Source organism: Pelodiscus sinensis, chromosome 3 (genome assembly GCF_052426305.1).
Source record: "Pelodiscus sinensis isolate ZL-2025 chromosome 3, ASM5242630v1, whole genome shotgun sequence".
Lineage (NCBI taxonomy): Eukaryota > Metazoa > Chordata > Testudines > Trionychidae > Pelodiscus > Pelodiscus sinensis.
In genome coordinates, this window is record NC_143054.1 from 169,701,517 (window position 1) to 169,724,038 (window position 22,522).

Sequence of the window (22,522 nt, forward strand, 5' to 3'; positions counted from 1 at the left end):
CCCAGTCAAGTAGCTCCGTGCGAGGAGCCCTGTTTTGGTCCCTGGTTGGAATATTGAAACTCAACCTTTGATGGGCATATTTCACATTCTTACGAAATCACAGCAGTTTTTGTCTTACAAAGAAAACATTGTGTTTATACTCATGAAAATGTCACATAAATAATTACACTATTTTGCTTTCTGTTAGCTTGTGTTTTATGGCAGTCCCTGTCCCTTTCCCATTTGCCAGTAATTTTCCCCCAGTCTAGTTTTTACGTTTGTAAAATAAGATGAAATAAAAAAGAGAGATGATTTTGTGGCTAATGATCGAAACGGGGAGTTAGATCTTTATTCCCTTCCTGGTCCCAACTGAAACTTCCAGTCTGATTTCAATTTAATGTTTAGTAAAGCAAGTTGAGGTCCCTGAATGAATGGTGCTAGAAGTCAAAGGATTTTGCTCTTTTCCCAATCCACAAGTGGTTATGCCTTCTCTTGCAGATACTGTAGGCAGTCTAGACTTGTGACCCAGGCTTCGGTGTTTGGCCCTCATACCTCTTCTCTCTGTTCACCAAAATCTCTGTCTGGTGGTGAATGCAGACATAGCACTGACATTACTTTTATTGCCTATCTTTTTAGAGCAGTAATACACATCTTTCTCTTTTTAGGACTATTTCTCCCTGCTTTTTTGGTCTCTTCTGCTTCAGATACTTTGCAAGGGGAAATTTCCTTCACTGCAGGGGGGCACCATTAGAGCACTTATTTAGGTTGCACCCATCTCCATACCTTCAAGGCAGAGCTGCCCAAGCAGTACAATGCCACTGTACTGCTACGTACTCCTGCATTCACATCCTACACACAAAGTAATAATCTTTGTACAAAATGTCTTGAGATGTCATTTGAAAATTAATATCTCAATGATCATTAATATTCTTGTGTGATGTTATGTACCCAATGTGTATCAAGATTTATGGATATATACTGGAATTATGACTAAACTGTGTGTAAACCAGGTATAGCAGGAAGAATTGCTAAACAGGTCTGTCCTTAACAAAGGAAGGCGTGTTTACCTCATTTTTACATATTAGCAGGAAACATGACTATCAAGACAGCAGGGGAAAGGATGGCAAAAAACAGAAAAAATAGTATTTACTTTGGGTTGGTCCTGATTTAATCTGGAGGTTGGACTAGATGACTTCCTGAGGTCTCTTCCCTACCCTAATCCTCTATGATTCTAGAATTCAGCATGTACAAGTTGGGGAAGAAATAGCGTGGAGCATCCTTCGCTATCAGACTTCATGGTATCTTCCTCACAGTGTGAATAAAATTTACTTTTGAGGAGCAATCCTTACAAGAATCCATTTCAAAGGTTTAGTGGTCTGTAAGAATAGAGAGTCTTAACCTCAAGAGATAAAGCAATTGAATCAACTGATTGTACACAGTATTGCTGAATTATAAATAGGACCCTACCAAATTCATGGTCATGGAAAACATGTTGTGGACCATGAAATCTGGAACACAGCTGCAGGCCCCTACTTGGTTGCTAGTCCTGGGTGGGGATGGCAGCCAGCATCTTTCCTTTCTGGCTACTGAGTTTTGAAGGCAGTACCTTTGCCATCCTCAGGGCAGAAGTGAGTGTGTCAATGCCACAGCCCCCTTACAGTAGCTTTGCAACCCTTCCACCCCGACTCCTTTTGATTTAGGACTCCCACAGTTACAATACCATGAAATTTCAGATGTAAACATCTGAAAACATAAAATTGACCACAATGCACTGTGAATTTGTTGGGGCCCTACTTATACAGATGTATAGAGTGAGGTCTTTTTTGAAAGCTCATAACACACTGATGATTTATTCCACTGTGAAATGTATTTATTAACACTATGGCTGCGTCTAGACTGGCATGATTTTGTGGAAAAACTTTTAACTTTTCAGTTAAAACGGAAAAGTTTTTCCATTAAAAGTATTTCTGCAAAAGCGCGTCTAGATTGGTATGGATGCTTTTGCACAAAAAGTGCTTTTGCGCAAAAGCATCCATGCCCAGTATAGACGTGCTTTTGCGCAAAAGCATCCGTGCCCAGTATAGACGTGCTTTTGCGCAAGAAAGCTCTGATGGCCATTTTAGCCATTGGGCTTTCTTGTGTAAAAAATTAAGGTGCCTGTCTACACTGGCCCTCTTGCGCAAGTATTCTTGCACAAGAGGGCTTATCCCTGAGTGGGAGCGTCAAAGTATTTGCACAAGAAGCACTGAATTCTTACATTAGAACATCAGTGCTCTTCTGCAAATTCAAGCGGCCAGTGAAGACAGCTGGTAAGTTTTTGCGCAAAAGCACTTGCTTTTGCACAAAATCTTGCCAGTCTAGACGCACGCTATGTGAAGAAATGTGCCATTACACAACACCAAAAATATTCTGTTTGTGAAACCTCTTCAGGTCCACCAGTTATCAGCTTTTAGGGAACTCATACAGGTCTTAATACTGATAGTAGTTGAAGTGTCTGGGAACTTCTCTGTACCCATTCCTAAATTACATCTTGATTTGATCGTCACTGGTTGATTATCTCAATGAAGGATACAGTGGAATTCAAGCATGCTCCAGACTTGTGGCTTTTTAGTGGTTTTACGCACTACACAAAAGATAGCTACACAACATAAATCTCTTGGAAAAGATAAATGCCTAACTGTAAAATTATGAATTAATCTAATGGGGTGTGGGGACAAATTATGCTGTTTGCATACATCATTCATGAACGATGGGAAATAAATGAAAGTCTAAATGTAGAAACAACTCAGATGCTTTCTTGGACAGGGTGTCCTCTAGCCTCCATACAGGTGAAACATACTAGGAGATCTCTGAGATGGGAAACTGGCTAATTGACCAATTATTTAACAGCATGATGGTCACAGGTATTCCAATCTATGTCATAGCTGGGAATGGAAGCCCTACCTCACTCTTGGTCAACTATGTCACTGCTGGGAATAGAAGGAAAGAGGAAGGTCATCCTAATCGTTTCAGAACTGACTAAGGAAAGCATGGATTTTGGACCTGATAAAAATCTGAGGGTAGTCCCACCTTCTTCCCCAGCAGAGGTCCATTGCTTCGTGCCAACCTGAGCTGCCTCCTGAATAGTATATTCAGTTCAAGATGAGATATTTGTCTAAGGAAGAAAAAGGCCTTCTGGCATTATTCAAACCCTCTATCTCAGCCTGTCCTGACACCTAGACAATATCTTCCATCTGATGCAAAGGCAAGAATGGTCAGTCTTGATTTCTTAGGACAACTCAAATGCCTAAGCCAGAGTGCATACCCATTTTCCATTCATGGGATTTAGCCACTATTTTTCAAATTCTTGCATTTCAGCTGTTTGAAATGATGCGCTCAATACCCATTGAAGGTCACTTCATAGTGGCTTCTGATTCTGACATTACCACATAATGTATCATTCCACCCTTCCTAAGAAGCTGCCTTTTCCTCCTTTAAAAGCTTTCAGCTGGGTTACTAACAGTACTTAGGTACTTCTGCAGTTTTGGAAGGACTCGTAGGGCAGGGTGGAGTTAAAAACATGCTATTTTTTATCTTCCCATATGCAAACTGATCATTCTTTGTCTTTATTGTCACACCATCTTAAGCTTTAATCATCTGTGATCTTACAAACAAAGCAGGAAGTGACTTGAATATTACTTGGCTGGAGCTATGCTTCAAGACATGTGACTGGTGAATCAGCAGTGGTATTTTGCCTTTCAAATTAGTATTGATGCAATGATGGTAGCAGACAGTGTGCCTCTGTAGCTGATGTTTCTTCCTCGGCTGGAGTCCCCATGGGTGCTCCACTGTGGGTGTCGGGCTCATCCCGGCGCCGCAGATAGGAGATCTTTTAGCAGTCGTTTGCCAGACCACGCATGCGCATAGGCCGTCTTGCGACTTTTCGCACCGTTTTTGGTTGCGCGGTCCAGCTCCTGCCAGTTCCTTCTAACCATCTTTGGGTGCAGACAGAGAGCACTCCCTCTCATGTTAATCCTGTCAGGAATTGAGAGAGGAGAAAATTGTATATAGTTAGCTGTTATAGTTATTAGTCCATAGTTAGTTATCCATAACTTAGTTCACGCATTCACAAAAAAAAAAAAAAAAAAAAAAAAATTAGAACACTCATGCCAGGATCACAAGGATTTAAGAAGTGCACAACATGACATGAGTCAATGCCTGCCTCGGACAGGCACGCTTCATGTATAAGATGTCTTGGCAAGGGACACATCCTACAAAAGTGTTCCCATTGCTCGACGCTGATGGCTCAGGCAAGACGTGATCGGGTGATGCGGCTCAAAATCCCTTTATTTGACACAGCATTTGACAACGACCTTCTCTGAAGGCAACGCACACAAAGAAAAGGCTTTCCCCATCCTGCTCATTATCATCAACCCGAGTGAGTACGGGACACAAACCGGGCACCTCCGGATTGGTAGTTGCCTGCAAGCCGGACAAAGAAAAACAGGTGCGCAGTACATCGGCACAGAGTCTGGTGGTACATACCGCACCGCGGCCCAAATCGGCACCGATGCTGGCACCTACTCCAGCACCAACATCGACAGTGCCAACTTCAACATCAGTCCCTCACATATCGGCACCGACCACATCGGCACCGGAGCTCACGTTGGTGCAATCAGCACCGATTCCACTGGCACCGATGTCATACCTGGCACCGGCGCATCGTTCTGCCATGGCACAGTCATCCCGTGCATATTTCACATGCAGTACCGACACCTAAGTCGACACTCCCGATGTCTCCCATACATTATTCCCTGGCACCCACCAGGTAACGACGGAAGACAAAAGCTGCCCCACACCATCACCAAGCCCGGAACAGGAGATGTTCTCCCCTGAACCGCCTTCACCGTCTCCAGTGCTGTCAACTCATTCAGCCCATTTTACATCCAGGACTCGACGATTTTCACCTAGTGTGTCTCCACCCCGAGATACCATCACAGTCACCAGTCACCTTCTCCATCATATTCATGAGGCAGATCAAGATCTCCCAGGTCTCCCTCATACTCGAGGAGCTCCAGGTATAAGGATGCCCATAGAAGCGGGTACTGTCACAGGCAATTACCTTACTATGAAGACTGCTGGCACAGACGTGGTAGTCACCGGGAACGATACTCCCACTCAACCAACTCATTGAAGACACATCTCGCCTTCTTAAAAGCAGATCTCTCTCGCCACCTACGGCTAGACCACCTACGCCCACCGGTAACCAACCAACCACAGCGCACCAGCCTATTGTTGAAGAAACGCATTTATCAGATGCAGAAGGATCACAACATCGATCCCCTACGGCCATTGCTTCTTCTTTGCCTGATGATGCCATCTTTACAGGGGATACTTCGCCCACAGATGATTTGAAGGACTTTCAGGAGCTGTTCAGAAGGGTTGCCAACAACCAAAACGTACAATTAGTGGCAGTCTAGCAGAAACAACATCATCTGCTGAGAAATCTACACTTGTCCCATTCATCCAAAGTGGCTCTCCCACTGGATGAGGCAATACTCGAGGTAGCCAACAATATCTGGCAAGCTCCTGCCTCGATGCCTCCAACAAATAAAAGAGCTGACAAAAAGTATTTTGTGCCAGCGAAAGGGATGGAATTTTTATTTAACCATCTACAACCCAACTCCCTGGTCGTTGACGCGGCACAACAAAGGGCCAAGGCACTCCAATACAAGACCGCCACCAGGGATAAAGACAGTAAACATCCGGATCTCCTAGGGAGAAAGGCATATTCGTCGGCCACTTTAACACTTCGTATGGCCAATTACACCGCACTGTTAGCCAACCATAATTTTGATGATTATGCTAAACTGGTTCCTCTCATCAAACACCTTCCTGAGAGTAAACAACAGGTTCTTAAGGCGATCATCCAGGAGGGATACACAGCCTCCCGTTGGGCACTTCATATCACGCTTGACACAGCAGATGCAGCGGCCCGAACCACAGCTACATCCGTGGTCATGCATAGGGCATCATGGCTTCAAATGGCAGAAAGACTTGCAATCCAAAGTAGAGAACTTGCCCTTTGATAGGCAAGCCCTTTTTACCAACAAAACCGATCAGGCAAAGATTCATGCATGACATTAAGAACCTTAGGAATGTACATGCTCCCATATCGGCGTAGAAAAATATACACCTTACAAAGACAAAGACCATTTTCATATGCGGCACCACAAGCACGCCAGTATGAGCCCCAGCGACCCAAACAACATCTACAGAGACGAAGACCACAAAATACCAGACCAGTAAACCAACAGGCTACCAAGCAGCACGTTTGACATGTGCAACAAGGGATTGCAAATCATTCAAATATCAACTGCCCCAAATGCCAACACTGCGCTCTTCCATCATCGCTTAAGGCCCTTTCAACATTGCTGGGCTGCAATAACAACAGACTGATGGGTTATGCAGCTGATAACATCAGGTTACGTAATTCCTTTCACGTCTCATCCCCCTCCTACCCTCTCCTCCCATCCCTCTTCAGGGACTCATTTTATGAGTCCCCCCTCAAACAGGAGGTGGTTCATTTACTCAATACTGGAGCAATAGAGAGGGTACCAGAGACCTTCAAGGGGAAAGGGTTTTACTCCCACTATTTCCTAACTCAGAAAAAGTCTGGGGGCTGGAGACCCATATTGGACCTTCGTCGGCTGAACCTCCGCAAGCAGCATTTCAAGATGATGACCTTAGAGACCATCATCCTGGCACTCGAACAGGGCGACTGGTTTGCATCCCTCGATTTACAGGATACCTATTTCCATGTGACCATTCACCCGGCTCACAGGCAATTCCTCTGGTTCCTGGTAGGTTCTGATCACTACTAGTACAAGGTCCTACCATTTGGTTTTTCGTCAGCTCCCAGGGTTTTCTCCAAAACACTGGCAGTGGTAGCAGCCTTTCTGCATCGACTAGGGATCATCATTTTTCCCTATCTGGATGATTGTCTTCTCAGAGCTTCGTCTTTTGACGAAGCATTATGTGCCATTAACAAGGCGAGAACTCTGTTCAACACTTTGGGTCTCATAATCAATATCCCGAAGTCATCCCTCACACCACAGCAATCCATAGAATTTATAGGTGCCTGCCTCGATTCGACTACGGCACGCGCTTACCTGCCCACCTCCAGGTTTCACACTATTCAAGACCTTGTACAAATTCTTACTACCAGTCCCAGGGTTTCCATATTTACCTGCCTTCAGCTTCTGGGACACATGGCAGCGACAACGTACGTCGTAGCCAATGCAAGACTACATTTCCGATGTCTTTAACACTGGATGTCCGCAATGTACGCATCTCACAGACACGACGTGCACAGAATGGTAATGGTACCAAGTGTGGTCAAACAATCCTTGACATGGACCATTCTGCACAATATGTTGGCAAGTATACCTTTCCACCAACCCCAACCAACCATGCAGATTACAACCGATGCAACTCTTCTCGGCTGGGGGGCCCACATGCAAGACAAACAAGTTCAAGGTCGTTGGTCTGCCCAGGAATCTCTCTGTCACACAAACTTGCTCGAGTTAAGAGCTATCTCCAATGCCTGTGAGCACTTTCTCCCTCTTATCCATGACCAAATGCATATCCTCACAGACAACATAACAGTATATTACATAGACAGGGAGGAGCCCGTTCCCACTCCCTGTGCATGGAAGCCATATGCTTATGGAACTGGTGCAATCGACACAACGTGACAATCACAGTGGCCTACCTCCCTGGGGAAAACAATATCACATCAGATGCCCTCAGCAGGCATTTTTCCCAACAGCATGAATCGGAACTACACCCAAATATCCTTCACATGTTGTTCGATCATTGAGGCCATCCATCAGTAGACCTATTCACCACTCAGTACAACACGAAGTGTGCTCAGTATTGCTCCAGAGCGGGCATCAGCCGGGCATCCAAGGGAGATGCTTTCTTATACAACTGGAGCCAACAACTTCTGTACGCGTTCCCTCCCACCCCCCTGATTCCCAAAGTCCTGGAGAAGGTAGCAATGGATGGGGCAAGAGTAATATTAGTAGCACCATACTGGCCCCGCCACATGTGGTTTCCTTACCTGTTCCGCATGTCGCCTCATCCTCCGTATCATCTTCCCTGTCGGCCTGATCTACTGACACAGGATCACGGGCAGCTGCTACACCCACAGCCGGATCGCCTTGCTCTGTCCACATGGCTCCTAACTGGTTCCAAGAAGGGGAAATGAGCTGTTCTCAAGCAGTCAAGCACGTTCTGCTACACAGCAGAAAATCTACAATGCATAAAACATACCTGCATAAATGGCGAAGGGTTCCGGAAGTGGTGTTCACACAGAAACCTAGACCCCTAACACAATACCTCTACATTCCATCTTGGGCTATATTTTGCATCTGAAACACCGTGGATTTGGTACACTTGGTGGCTATCACAGCATTCTGCCAACCAAAGGATGGTTATATCGTCTTCTCACATCCCATTACGAGAAGATTCAGAAAAGGACTGACCACTCTTGCAAGCACAAGCAACCTCCGGAACTGTGGAACTTAGAATTGATCCTAGACACCCTAATGTGACTACCATTCGAGCCTTTGGCCACCTGTGACTTACATACTTTGACCATGAAGGTCGTGTTTCTCTTGGCAATCACCTCAGCACGCAAAGTGGGAGAACTAGCAGCCCTTTTGGCTACACCCCCCCCATACCATTTTTACATCACAGGGAGTCTTCCTGCGTCCCTGGCCATCGCTTTTACCCAAGGTTAATTCCAGTTTCCACATAAATGAACCTATTATTCTCCCTGTGTTTTATCTGAAACCACACTCCTCGGAACTCCACGCAGGACTTCACTCCCTCGATGTTCATAGAGCTATTGCATTTTATATTGAAAGAACTCGCAATATCTGGAAACCCCAACATCTGCATAGCGAATATCAAAGATAATAGTATCTTGTATTACATGATGCTACGAGTTAAAGAACATAGCCCTTCCACACACCTTTAGGGCCCACTCTACCAGAGCAATGGCGACTTCAGCAGCCTTTCTCAAGGGAGTCCCCCTCAAGGACATATGTCGAGCGGCCACATGGTCCTCAGACCTTACATTGCAAAACATTATGCACTCTCTAATATAATTATGACCGATGCAGCAGTAGCCACCGCAGTTCTTTCCATAGCGGCAATGCACTGATTCTGAACCCGGCTACTGCTGTGGAGTCACCCACAGTGGAGCACTCATAGGGACACTACCCGAAGAAGAAGTTGTTACTCACCTTGTGCAGTAACAATGGTTCTTCGAGGTGTGTGTCCCTATGGGTGCTCCACTACCTGCCCTCGTCCCCTCTTCGGAGTCTGTTGATTATGTCTTTCAGTCTTCGACGATCAGGAGAAACTGGTGGAAGCTGGACTGCGCAACCAAAAATGGCGCGAAAAGCTGTGAGACGGCATTCACACATGCACAGTCCGGCAGATAACTGCTAAAAGATCTCCGATCTGCGTCACCAGGACGAGCCTGACACCCACAGTGGAGCACCCATGGGGGGGACACACCTCAAAGAACCATCGTTACTGCACAAGGTGAGTAACTTCTTTTCAGTTGAGTTGTAAATCCAGGATCCTCTCCAGTTCTAATCATATTGGCTAGCTCTGGTAATTCTCTTCTACCATCCTTATTTCCCAATGGAGTTTCAAGAAAATAAGCAATTCTTTACTTTCTGATTGGTTAGATGTCAGTAAATCACAAGTGAGAGGGAAACACCTACCAACATTGCTGTGGGAGATGAACATGACTTCATGAAGCCTCTCCAAAGTATTTGTTGGAATTTGTGTTGGGTGAAGTAGTATTTGTTTTCTCCATATATAGTCAATACATCAAAAGATTCTGATGTACTACAATGACGGAGACATGTTAATATTCTGGGGAAGAGAGGACAGTTCTTTCTTGTACCAGGTAAGTCCCGAGAGCCACCTTTTTTGCTCCTTGTTGCATCTGTCACCATCCTGATTAAAGAAGACTCAACAAGACTCCATCTGTTTCTTGCCAACATCACTGCTTAGTCAGCCGTAGGTGCTTCGTGTTCCCTCTTGCAGCAGCTAATCACCCAGAGTATGCAGAAAATGTTGTTTGGTATTTTAATACCAGAAACAGACATTTACTTTGGGAATTAATGTGTTTATTGATTTAGTCAAGAGGTTTGAGGTTGGCCAAAGAAAAGAGCTAAGCAGAAAAATAAATATTTCCATGAAAGCCTGGAAAATTTCATGCCAAAGTGTAAAAAACTAACATATTTTCACTGTTTTGAGATGAAGTAGTGTGTGTGTGTGTGTGTGTGTGTGTGTGTGTGTGTGTGTGTGTGTGTGTGTAAGAATGTTGGAGAGGATATGAAGCATTGTTTGTATCCTAAGGCAAAATAAATGTGCAAAGATATTACCAAGTGGGCCTGCTGCTCTTGTATTAAACTTCAATGGCATCTATGCAACCTCATTGACTTTGACACATTTGTGCAGGTGTAAATGATTGGAACGTAATTAATTCTGCTGATGCACAAGATGAAATAGAAGTTGGCGCTCTCTTTCTTAGCTAAGTTGTCACTGCAGGGTTAACAAGAGTAAAAGGCAGCAAATATTGTTTTTGTTTTGTTATCTCTGTAGGTAAAACTGAATGCACACAAGAAGCAGATCTGCCAAGTAAAAATGGACCTCTTTTTCCCCCCCAATCCTGTTTCAGAGTGCATCCAGTCTTTTTAATTATGGGATTTTCAAAAGCTTTAGCATTAGCCTAATTCTGCTTTCAGTGACCTCCGCCGAGCAGGGCTAACCAGTGCAGAATGCTTTGAAAAATCCAGTTTTTATATCCAGTTTTATGCCATTCTATCGTGTGTGACACCACTATACATTTGTTGTAGATTGATACTACTTTTGATTTATCTGACTACCTGAGATATGATTGATGAACGAATGTGTTAATCCTTCTTGTAACAGTAATTCAGTCCATAAAGATATTTGGCTGCACTGGTAGCTTATAAAATTGGGAACCACAGTAAAAATACTTGATACGGTAAGGCATTTGATACGGTCTCGCATGATATTCTTATTGATAAACTAGGCAAATATAACTTAGATAGGGCCACGATAAGGTGGGTGCATAATTGGCTAGACAACCGTAGTCAGAGAGTGGTTGTTAATGGTTCTAAATCCTGCTGGAAAGGGATAACAAGTGGAGTTCCTCAAGGGTCTGTTTTGGGACCCGTACTGTTCAATATCTTCATCAATGATGTAGATATTGGGATAGAGAGTACGCTTATTAAGTTTGCAGATGATACCAAACTGGGTGGGGTTGCGACTTCTTTGGAGGATAGGGACATAATTCAGAATGACCTTAGCAAGTTAGAGAAATGGTCGGAGGTAAACAGGATGAGGTTTAATAGAGAGAAATGCAAAGTGCTCCACTTAGGAAGGAACAATCAGTTCCATACATACAAGATGGGAAGCGACTGTCTAGGAAGGAGCATGGCGGAAAGGGATCTAGGGGTCATAGTGGACCACAAGTTGAATATGAGTCAACAGTGTGATGCTGTTGCAAAAAAAGCAAATATGATTCTAGGTTGTATTAACAGGTGTGTTGTAAGCAAAACTCGTGAAGTCATTCTGCCGCTCTACTCTGCACTAGTTAGGCCTCAGCTGGAGTACTGTGTCCAGTTCTGGGCGCCACATTTCAAGAAAGATGTGGAAAAATTGGAAAGGGTACAGAGAAGAGCGACAAGAATGATTAAAGGTTTAGAGAACATGACCTATGAAGCCAGGCTTCATGAACTGGGCTTGTTTAGTTTGGAAAAAAGAAGATTAAGGGGGGACATGATAGCGGTTTTCAAATATCTAAAAGGGTGTCACAAGGAGGAAGGAGAAAATTTGTTCCTCTTGGTTTCTGAGGACAGGACAAGGAGTAATGGGCTTAAAGTGCAGCAGGGGAGGTTTAGATTGGACATTAGGAAAAAATTCCTAACTGTCAGGGTGGTCAAATATTGGAATAAATTGCCAAGGGAGGTGGTGGAATCTCCCTCTCTGGAGATATTTAAGAACAGGTTAGATAGACATCTGTCAGGGATGGTGTAGACGGAGCTTGATCCTGCCTTGAGGGCAGGGGGCTGGACTCGATGACCTCTCGAGGTCCCTTCCAGTCCTAGGATTCTATGATTCTATGATTCTATGATTCTACTTGGATAAATAGACATTGGCATGTTTGTGCTGAAAATATATATATTGTAAAATAGGAACAAACTACAATGTATCATTGGGCAAAAAATACAAATGGTAACATGCAAAGTATTGTAGCACATTTTATGTTGTTGTTTGATGCCTTTATGCTAAACAATTGAGAGTGTTTAGTATTATATAAGGGCAGTTTATAAAAACGTTTGTGTCACTGTTTTGAGCGCTTAGACGTCAAACATAAATACAAATGACAAGGCATTTGTGACAATTTTATAAATCAAATCATCCCAAAGAAAGAAGAAAAAGAACTTTATTTTCACTTTAGAACCTCCACTAGAAGATTTATCTGGCATTGTTCGGGTACTTAACTGAAATTATTTTGTTTTTCTTCATTTAAATCATTGTTCTGGGGTAGGGCTCGGGATGAGTGGTTCAGTATCTGGGTAGAGAGGACAACCCCAGCCCCCACTCACTGCAGCAACCTAGGGTCAGGTAAAAAGTGCCTGTCCATGGCTGCTGCTGCTGCAGCGGGCACAGCCAGGGGAGGGGTGCTTATCCCCTAGCTGGGCTACAGACAGACACGTGAACAGACTCTCTGAAATATATAGTAGATAGCTGTTCCTTTCTCCATCTCTGGCCCATTGCTGCCCCCTTCCACCCCTCTCCTCCCCCCCGTGGTCATTCTGCAGTATAACTGACCTTCCTGCCAGATTCCTCTTTTCATTTTATGAAAAACAATCAAATTCCAGGCATATCCCATTTTTCTAGGACAATGAAACCCTGACCTGCTTTGAGTTATGATAAGAGGAAGCTGCATACCAAATTTGGTAGTCTTAGCTCTTATGGTTTAGGAAGAGTTCTTGAACAAACAGTCTCACAGGTAGATGGAAGGACAGACAGATGCACATTTCTAAAATATATAGCAAGATTTAGATTTATGTTGTGACCATTTTTAAAATCACCTGGTTTTTAATTACATGCAATCATTTAGCTTTCAAGAACAGATGTATAATATCCTTTTTTTTAACACTTTCTGTTTCAGGAACAGAGTTATTTGGCTTTTGGGAAGAAATAAGTATGATTATCTCTGATTCGGAGCTGATGTCAGGTGTCCACTACTCCTCTGCAGTAGCAGGATTCACCCAGTATCTTCAGAGTATCACTAAACTAGTAATCTCTCTGCTCTCAGTGGCTGCAGACCCTGACTTTTCAAAGAGTAGTTCACCTGTTGCAGAGCAAATGATGAATCCTTCTTCATTGGTAGTTCAGTTGCTGCAATCTGACTTTCATGAAGTGCATCTGCCTATGTTGGAAGCAGTACTGCTATGGCGGAAGCAGATAGATTCTAAGCAGGTTCCAGAGGAAAAGAAAGGTCCACTATCCTTACTTTCTGATTTGGAGGTGACCTTTCTTAGGATGGCTATGAAGGAAAAGCATATGGAATGTTTCTGCAAGGTAAAAGCCATTCCATTTTCTCAAGATGTGAAATGTTTTCAGTAAATGTTTCTAATTCTTTTGAAAAGATGCTTCTGCTGTATTTTTGGGCATATTTTGTATTATATTCAGTAGAACATGAAGTCTCTTTCTCATAACATTAACTAGGAATTTTACTTTGATTTTGTAGTAAAGAGCCCAATATGTTGCTTAAAAGTAAAACTTCCCCGTCTGGTATTTTGTATCTTCATCACTTTTCTAATACTGCTGGGAAACCTGCAATTTTTTCACCTTGATTTGCTGCTTTGTACATAAGTCAGTAATTTGTCAGAAGCGAAGTTATGCATTTGAGAAATAAATATAAAATATATGAACTATTATTTTGAAGCCTATTACACAGTTAATAGGTATAGAAAAGTATATAGATCAGTACATCTAAAATATAATTGTGATAAAATCCTTGCTGACAAAACAGGAAAAAAAATACAGCTGTCATCACTGTTTCTTTACTTACCAGTATTTTGTTTGTGAATTATACATGCAGGTCCTAGAAATTCTTCATTGTATGGATTTCAGAAACTTGCTTCCAACAGCAGAACATTCTATAAAAATGAACCCAAAAGAGTTCTTAAACTGGGCTATGAATATCATAGATGTCTCTGACAGGTATAGTCGCCATCTTTGCATTTTACCAATCTTTTAAAATATATGTTGTTTTCAGTTTGTAATAAGTCTCCTCGGAATTGAAGGAATCTTTAATGTGGAAAAAATAATTCAGTACTTCAGTAAACCCCATACTTAACAATTTAAAAAAATGGTTTACTGTTTATTAAATTGATGTTTCAAAGAAGCAAAAGGTTATTGCAGGGAGATAAGGGAACATATGTGCTGTAATTTTGCAGAAGTTTATCTGGATCTGAATTATCTAAAACAGTCCCACACCAGGAAGCGAACATTCTGTAAATGAGTGCATAATAATAAATAAGGTATTAACAAGATGCCCCAGATTTCAGAGTGGGGCCAGTATATATCAGATGACACTTCCCAAACAGTAATCAGCAAACACCACGTCACATATAATTACTTCTCCCAAAAGCACTCTGGTTCACACTGGATCTCTTGCTCATTGTGTAGATTAAAAAGGTTCTGTTATTCAGTTTTACATCTGTGGATCTTTCTAAAGACTATCAAATACTGTAGGTCACTATAGTATTGTTTATAAGAAACTATCCTGGTGATTTAAGATTTTTACTGGAATTACAAGAATTGACAGGATTTCTCGTTACTTTATTATATTTGCAGAATATTCAGACTATCTGGGCCGTGACAATAAATTGCCATGCAGCTGCACTTAATATTGTTCACTTAATCTGTCATTTTAGATGTTTTCAAATAGAGAGAGGGGAGCTTGGGGAGACGGGAAACTTATCTCAGATTTCTTTATCTTTAGATTCCCACAATGTTAAAAATTGGGCTAAATATTAAAATAGGCTGTCAAGACATTTTAAAAAAGGGCAGGATTAACCCAACACTATTGACATTCTGTTTTATTCCTGCATTTTTACACTGGTCATTTGCTTTTTTAACTCTCTGGAAAAATTTTAATAGTAAATTCTAGCTGTCAGGCAGATACTACTTCAAATATTTTTGAATGATCTAGAACCCTTTATACTTAAATACATGTCTTCAGTTGAGTAAGTACAAGGAATCTGAGTATGTACAAACTGTGGTGCTCTCTTTCTTTTATTAGCTTCTGAGAACAAGTAATATGCTTATATGAAGCACTGTAAAGCCTAGATATGAGGGGTTCAGCCAAGCTGCACTGTCCTTGTCACATTACCCAGTTTGGATGGACAAACAAAAGTGTTTCAAAACCAAGTCCCTTTAAGGACTCTTACAGGCAGTGTTTCAGAAAGGACTTGAGGGAGGAATAGGCATGTAAACTGGTAACTAAGATACCACTGTACAATATTTACTGGAATAGTCTAGCTTTTTAATGACAATTACTGTAATTATTTGTTACTCTCCATCACTTCATAATAACTTATGTGCATTATAATTTGTTTCACAACAGTTTATATATTTTCATCATATTGATTCTATTCGCCTGCTACAGGATGTGCAGATTGCTAAAAAGTTGTCAAAGTTTAAATGGATAAATTGAAGCAGAAAGTTCTTAAATACATGTTCCCGGTCCAAGGTTGTATGGCTATCACTGCTGGAAAAAACCTGACCATGATTCTTCAAGTGCAGGTCCATGTGTGTATTCCATGGGTCCCGTGCACCTGAGTCCAGAAATTCTAACAAGCAATGTCCATTTGCTTGTACATGCATAGCTCTCCTTAGCACAAGGTCTTGGAAATTATCCATGAACAATACGCCATTGAGTTCCTGTCCCTCTTTGCTCAACAAAACCCTTTTTCTGCTCCCTCTTCAGGAATCATACTCTCTAAGTAATCCTATATCAAGACGTAGACTCCCTTCTACCGGGATAGGGAAAGGTGGGCATTGAGTGCATCTCTCAGTATAAAGGGAAGAGTTCTATTCCATGTATTTATTTTCTAATGACCCCCAAAAAACTTCTGGACCTTTGGGAACTTAATGTGTTAATTTGAAAGAAGAAATTCAGGACAGTTATGTTAGCATTGATAATCCTCATCGTAAGAGAAGAGGATGTGATTTACGGCTGTCAACATGAAGGATGCATATTTTCGTGCAGACACTTCTCCCTCTTCTGGAGTTTATGGCAGACCAAGAACATGTCTAGTTCATAGTCTTTCCATTTGGGATAGCAGCAACAGCCAGTGTGTTTACAAAAATTTTCTCTTTGGTAGCAGCCAATTATGGGACATCAGACTTAACAGTTTTCCCATGTCTGAACAACCGACTCTTGATAGGTCGACAGAGTTTCTGCTTCAGTTGCTAGCAGCTCTAGGCATCTGCATAACTAAAGAAAAGTACGTTTTATCACTCGCCACATGAGAAACTTCATCAGAGTGATAATGGGTTCTGTTTCTGTAAGAGCAGCCAGATTTCACAGATTAATCACAGACCAATAACTACAGTTAGAATGTGGCCCTCACTTTTTTGGCCATATGGCCTCATGGACTTCTGTGATGTCTGTGCCAGGCTCCAGTTGATCTACTCACCAGACAAAGATCATATCAACTCCAGATTTACCGTTCCTACCTCCTTCGTGTAGTGGTTGAGCCTGAGGGAGTGAGAATGGGTTTTCCCAGCCATACTGTCACTGCCACCATCATAATAGATGCCTCCCTTCTGGGTTCAGATGCTCACCTCAACAACCACCCTGTACAAAGTAGTGGGACCCCCACGGGAGGCCAGATGGCACATCAGCTTACTAGAACTGAGAACAATCTTCTGGCTTCCAGAACCTTTCTCTCAGGCCTGGTCTGCATGAGTGCTTTATACCCATTTAGCCACATATGGTTGATTTTCTAAACAATGTGTCCACACTACCAAGCCTGTCACATCAATCTTAAGGGCTGCTGAAGTCAATGTTGGTTACTCCTGATTTCACAAGGAGTAACTCTATTTCCGATTTTGTCTGGTCAAATTTATGGTAGTATAGATGTAGTGTTGGCAGAAGTTGAGGTTATTGGCCTCTCGGAGGCATCCCACAGTACCCCACTCTGGCCAGAACCTGCACCTCTGCTGCTCTCAAGGGGAACAGGAAAAGCCCCAGGAATATTTGAATTTTATTTTCCATGTGGCCGGCATTGCGAGCACATACCAGAGCAGGCAGCACACCAGAGCACACGTGGCCATGACTTCTAATCGTTCAAATTCTTCAATGACTTCTAGTATTTCTAGTCCCCTGGGGTATGTCTACACTAGCCCCCTAGTTCGAACTAGGGTGGCTAATGTAGGCATTCGAACTTGCAAATGAAGCCCGGGATTTAAATATCCCGGGCTTCATTTGCATGTTCCTGGGCGGGCGCCATTTTAAAATCTGCTTAGTTCGAACTGACTGCCCGCGGCTACACGTGGCAGTCAGAAGTTAATCTGAACTAAATCCTTAGTTCGGATTAACTGATACACCTCATTCCACAGGGGTTAGTGGGTTACAGAGTGTAATAAGCTATAAATCCACTTTCTCTGTTCAAGTCATGATTTTTAGTGACTAGCAGAGTAATGAACATAACCTTCCAAGTTTGTTGCTAGAAAGCGTTGTGCGTGTTTCCTTGGAGGATAATTGTTAAGAAATCAGAAGCTGGGAATACCTTTCCTGGACCAGTAAAATGCATTACCTACCTCGTCTAGTGTCTTGGGTCTGACAGAACTACAACCACATTGCATAATGCAACAATTTTTAGTTACTTTCACTTCAGTCAAGAGGATTAACGAATTGGGAATTATCATGACAGACTTTTTTATGTGATTTTCAACAAGTAAAAAGTATCCTTTTGTCTCCATCTTAATTTCATGTGAAAGGTTATATCTGAATTCCTTGTCGACCAGGATATCCACTTACTTGTCCTGTTTCCAAAACACCAGACTTTTGCAGAAGAGAAGAAACTTTATTTCCTCAATCTCAGATCAGCAAATCACCAAGAATTTTTCTTGCCATAGCAGGAAGATCATGAGATCAAGCAATATCCAGAGTAGAGGTCCACACTAGCACATAATGTCTAATGAATATGTGGACTGTGCTCCAGGATGCAGCCATGGAAACTGCAGTATTGCAAGCATCTTTGCTGCCAGTTTCCTCACACTTCTCACTTCAGTCTGAGCACTGTTGTCAGTCACGTACAAGTAGAATACACAGAGAGAGTATCACTCAAAAAGAAATGGAAATACTGCATTGTAACTGGAAGTTTTGAGATGTGTAGTCCCAATCAGCATTTGGCTGTCCACCCTCCATCCCTTCTTTGTTGGGTAGTGTTAGGGTTTATCTCTGCTGGCAAGGTACAGTGCTGAAAATTGGTTGCTCTGGGGTGTGAAAAAACACCCACCTGAAGTGCAGCGATTTACAGAGCTGTAAAGCACAACTGCCGTCATGGAAGTGATACTATGACCACACTGTCATGTTAAAGCACTGCTGGGGCATGGATTTGGGTGCATGGCACACATGTAAAGCCACATGTGGAATACAGATAGGTACTACACATCTCGCAGATCTCCCGGTTACAGATAAGTAAATTTTATTTATGCCTGCACTCATTTTTCCCCTTAAATTTTCATCATTCTACTCTCACTGTTGCAACTCTACAAGTACAATCAGTAGTGAAAGCAATTGTCAAGACTTACTGCCAATATTTCAATTGTGGTGCCTTATGACACTATTAGATGATTTTGTGGTTAAAATTCAGGGAGTTGATCTACCTCAGCACTTCCACAATTTCCAGCACTGGTAGAAGAGCAATGATAGGACTCTTCAAGGAAACTGCTGGTGAAGACAAAACTGTAAAGAGTCTGTATTTTATTTATCACTTGAAAGAGCTTGAAAGAATACTACTCTCTTTGTATGTTGAGTTGGGATCTGCATATATATGTGTTATGTATACTCTAAAGGAAGTGGCTAGATAGGAAGAAAATAGATACTAGGGAAGTTGAAAGAACAGTTTATGTCCATTTGCATATTAACTTTAAATGCAACAAAAATTGAGAACTGTAAAGACCATTGTGTACTTAGTTTGTAATCTAACCTTAAAAAAACCTGTTTGAACATGACAAATACCTGATGGATCATGATATGGGCAGGTTTATATTCATTAAACACACAATCCTCATGACTAAACCAAAAAAACAAATGTTATTTCTCATCTGGATGTGTATTCAGGTGCTGAACATTCATAATAGATTAGATCGCGTTGGGTTTCAAGCTGGCTACAACTAACAGTGTATAGAGTGTTCAGCGAGTAGGAAGGTATTTTAATATTTGCTGCCAGTGATGATTACCAAGTGTTTTTAGAATGTGAAGCTGTGGCAAAATATACCATAATTTTATGATGTTGTTCTTTACCTTATTTTTACAGCATTGAAATTCAAAGTGTAGCTCTCAAATTAGCCTCAAAGTTGGTCTCCCATCTTGTACAGAATTGCCAAGAGGTAAGATGGTTTATTTCTCAATCCCAAACATAATACTGTTTAATGTTTTGTTATTTTGTTTTCTTGTGTTAGAAGAGATGAATAGTTTTCTTTGTCAGAAGTCCCTTTAATACCCTTTTAGTTGAATTGTGCCTGATGTGTTAGTTGCTCTTTGTTATGTTAATCTATCTCTCTGTGTGTATACAATACCACATTACGAATTGGAAGCCATATTAGCATCATTTTAATATTTCAGTCTCTCAGTAAGTTGAATTTGGGTACATTTAAAATACAATCTTTTCAGCACTGAGCATCTTAGGGATGTTAGATAGTCATTAATTGAATAGTCATGTAACTGCATAATATTATCGGTTACACAACTATTCGATAATCCCCGGAGGCAGGGCTGGCAGCGAGCACACTCCTGAGGAGCCCCTGCTACCCCCTTCAAAGGGTATGCAACATGGGCTGGCAACAGTCTCTATTCACGGGGGGCCCACGCTCCCTGCAGACAGAGGCTGCTCTGGCATCCCACAGAGTAGCACCAACATCCCATGGAGCCTGGGCCTGCCGCAGACAAAGGCCCAGGTCTACAGGTCTTACAAAGTATGTAGTCCCCTGCTCTGAGTGCAGTGGACTGGACTTGATGAGTTCTCAAGATTCCTTCCCTTCTATGATTATGTATGATTTTATGAAATTACTAACCCAGAATATGTACTTAAGTTTTGAATTGGTAATTTGCAAATCTATTAACATATATAGAACAAAGTTTTTGGAGATATTAATGTCTGTCAGATGTCCATGTGTGTATATATGTGCAGATAGATATGGATTTTTAGATTATTTTAAAAAAATGAACTATCACCATTTATTCATTGTGAAACTGTTTCATGTACAGTAATTGCTTTTCTAAATAAAAACTTTTCAAAACTATACCATAATACCTAGTGGTGATAGTCTATACTATGTGCCAATGGCCTGAATCATCTCATTTAAAAATATATAAAATTGAAACAGACATCTAATTTTTTGCATTCTCTCACCTTAAAATGTCAAAGTACATTTTTCAGATTTTTAAATATAAAATTATTGTGTAAATTTATTTCACAGGAGATAAGATGTTTTGCCAAGTTGGAATCTGGAATATATTGTTACAATGAAATTTACTATGAACCTTGAAAAAAGAAATCTTTAGTGGAAATGTTGACACAACTCTGCCTATAAGAATTACAAGTGATCTGCTCCTGTTTAAGTAGTTTTTATTTGATTTGCATTCTATGGTTCATTTTTGAGTGTGTGCAAGGAGGACTATTACTTTAGAAAACAATTAATATAACAGTTCATAGTTCAGTACGAATTAGAACCAACTTTAAGATGTTCTATAGAATTCTCATGTGCTTTTTGTGTTTTCAGGTTATGGAATCAGAAATGAGACAGTGGGTTCAGTTAGTAACTTCTTGTTGTACAGATGAGCAACAAATAGATATACGATTGGCAGCTGCAGAAGTCCTCAGAAGTATTACGCCACTTTTCTTGACCAATCCAAAACTTATCCTTGGTGAGTAAATTTCTAAGATTGAGCACCAATATTCTCATGAAACACTTCAGATACTAGATGTAATGAAACTCAACGGCACGTGATATTTTATATATAGAGTATGTTTTAGTCATATCAGTCAGTTATTTTGTACGGATGTTATCATATAGTTGAATACACGATTAACTGGTAAGCCTAGGCTTATTGGTTAATCCTGTCAACTACACACATTCCCCCCCTCCCCCCCCCCCCGCTGTCTCTGTATTAGAGGCAGCAACGGGGAGAGTGGGAGCTGGTGCCTGTGTGGAGCCAGCTCTAAACTGGCTCCCGCATGAGCACCAGATCTGACTGCTCTCAGATAGAGGCCACAGAGCAGAGAGTGAGACGAGCAGGTTGGAGTCGATATGTGCAAGGAGCCAGCTTTCTAGCCAGCTCCTTGGCTTATCGGCTCCCATGGACCTGCCTCCCCACCCTTTGCTGCCTCCTACAGAGGCAGTGAGGTGACCAGGCAGGAGCCAGTGTTGGGGGCAGCTGGCTTAAAAGCTGGTTCCCCCCAGCACCAGCTCTGTGGTGCTGCCTCCCTCCCTGCCACGCTGTTGCCTCTATCATGCCTCTTTATTTGCATAATGAATATGCAAATAAAATAAACTTAAAAAACAACAAATGGTCTGGTAGCACTTTATAGACTAACTAAACATGTAGATGGTATCATGAGCCTTCGTGGGCACAGCCCAATTCTTCAGATGACCGGAGTTTTCCTGAAGAAAACTGAAGTTTTCTGAAGAAGTGGGCTGTGCCCACGAAAGCTCATGATACCATCTACATGTTTTGTTAGTTGATAAAGTTCCACCAGACCATTTGTTGTTTTTTAAGTTTATCCTGTACAGACTAACTCAGCTACCCCCTGAAGCATGCAAATAAAATGTTACCAGTCCTCCAAAAGTTTGTGAATGGGTCTTCCAGTCCCTGGTATCAAAAAGGTTGGGAACCACTGATCTAAAAGCTCTCATCCTGGATCCTGTGTCTATGATAGGATGTTGGGGGGTATGTAATGAAGATTGTACTGGATTGGTTAGATTTCAAAGTTCTTTAAATAAATAAATGGTGAAGAGGGACTGAAGTTAAGGCTTACAAAAACAGTGCCACATTGACAGTCCTGGAAATCTGTATTCTGTAGTGATACACAAAACAGTCATAGCATAAAATTGGCATTGCCACTTTTATCTCTCACAAACCATCCAAGGTCAGATGTAAATCTGATCTCTATGCCCAGACCTTGTTGGCCTTTCT

General features: G+C 41.8%; 1 protein-coding gene across 3 annotated transcripts in view; it reads left to right on the forward strand.

The window, feature by feature from the left end:
* THADA (THADA armadillo repeat containing) overlaps positions 1–22,522 on the forward strand; it is a 281,980-nt gene that overhangs the window by 218,873 nt on the left and 40,585 nt on the right. For all 3 annotated transcript variants that reach the window (XM_075925431.2, XM_075925430.2, XM_089777509.1), the window contains 4 exons: positions 13,253–13,665; positions 14,189–14,310; positions 19,644–19,716; positions 21,109–21,253. In XM_075925431.2, the coding sequence (XP_075781546.2) occupies positions 13,253–13,665; positions 14,189–14,310; positions 19,644–19,716; positions 21,109–21,253 (753 nt within the window). The remainder of the gene's footprint in view (positions 1–13,252; positions 13,666–14,188; positions 14,311–19,643; positions 19,717–21,108; positions 21,254–22,522) is intronic.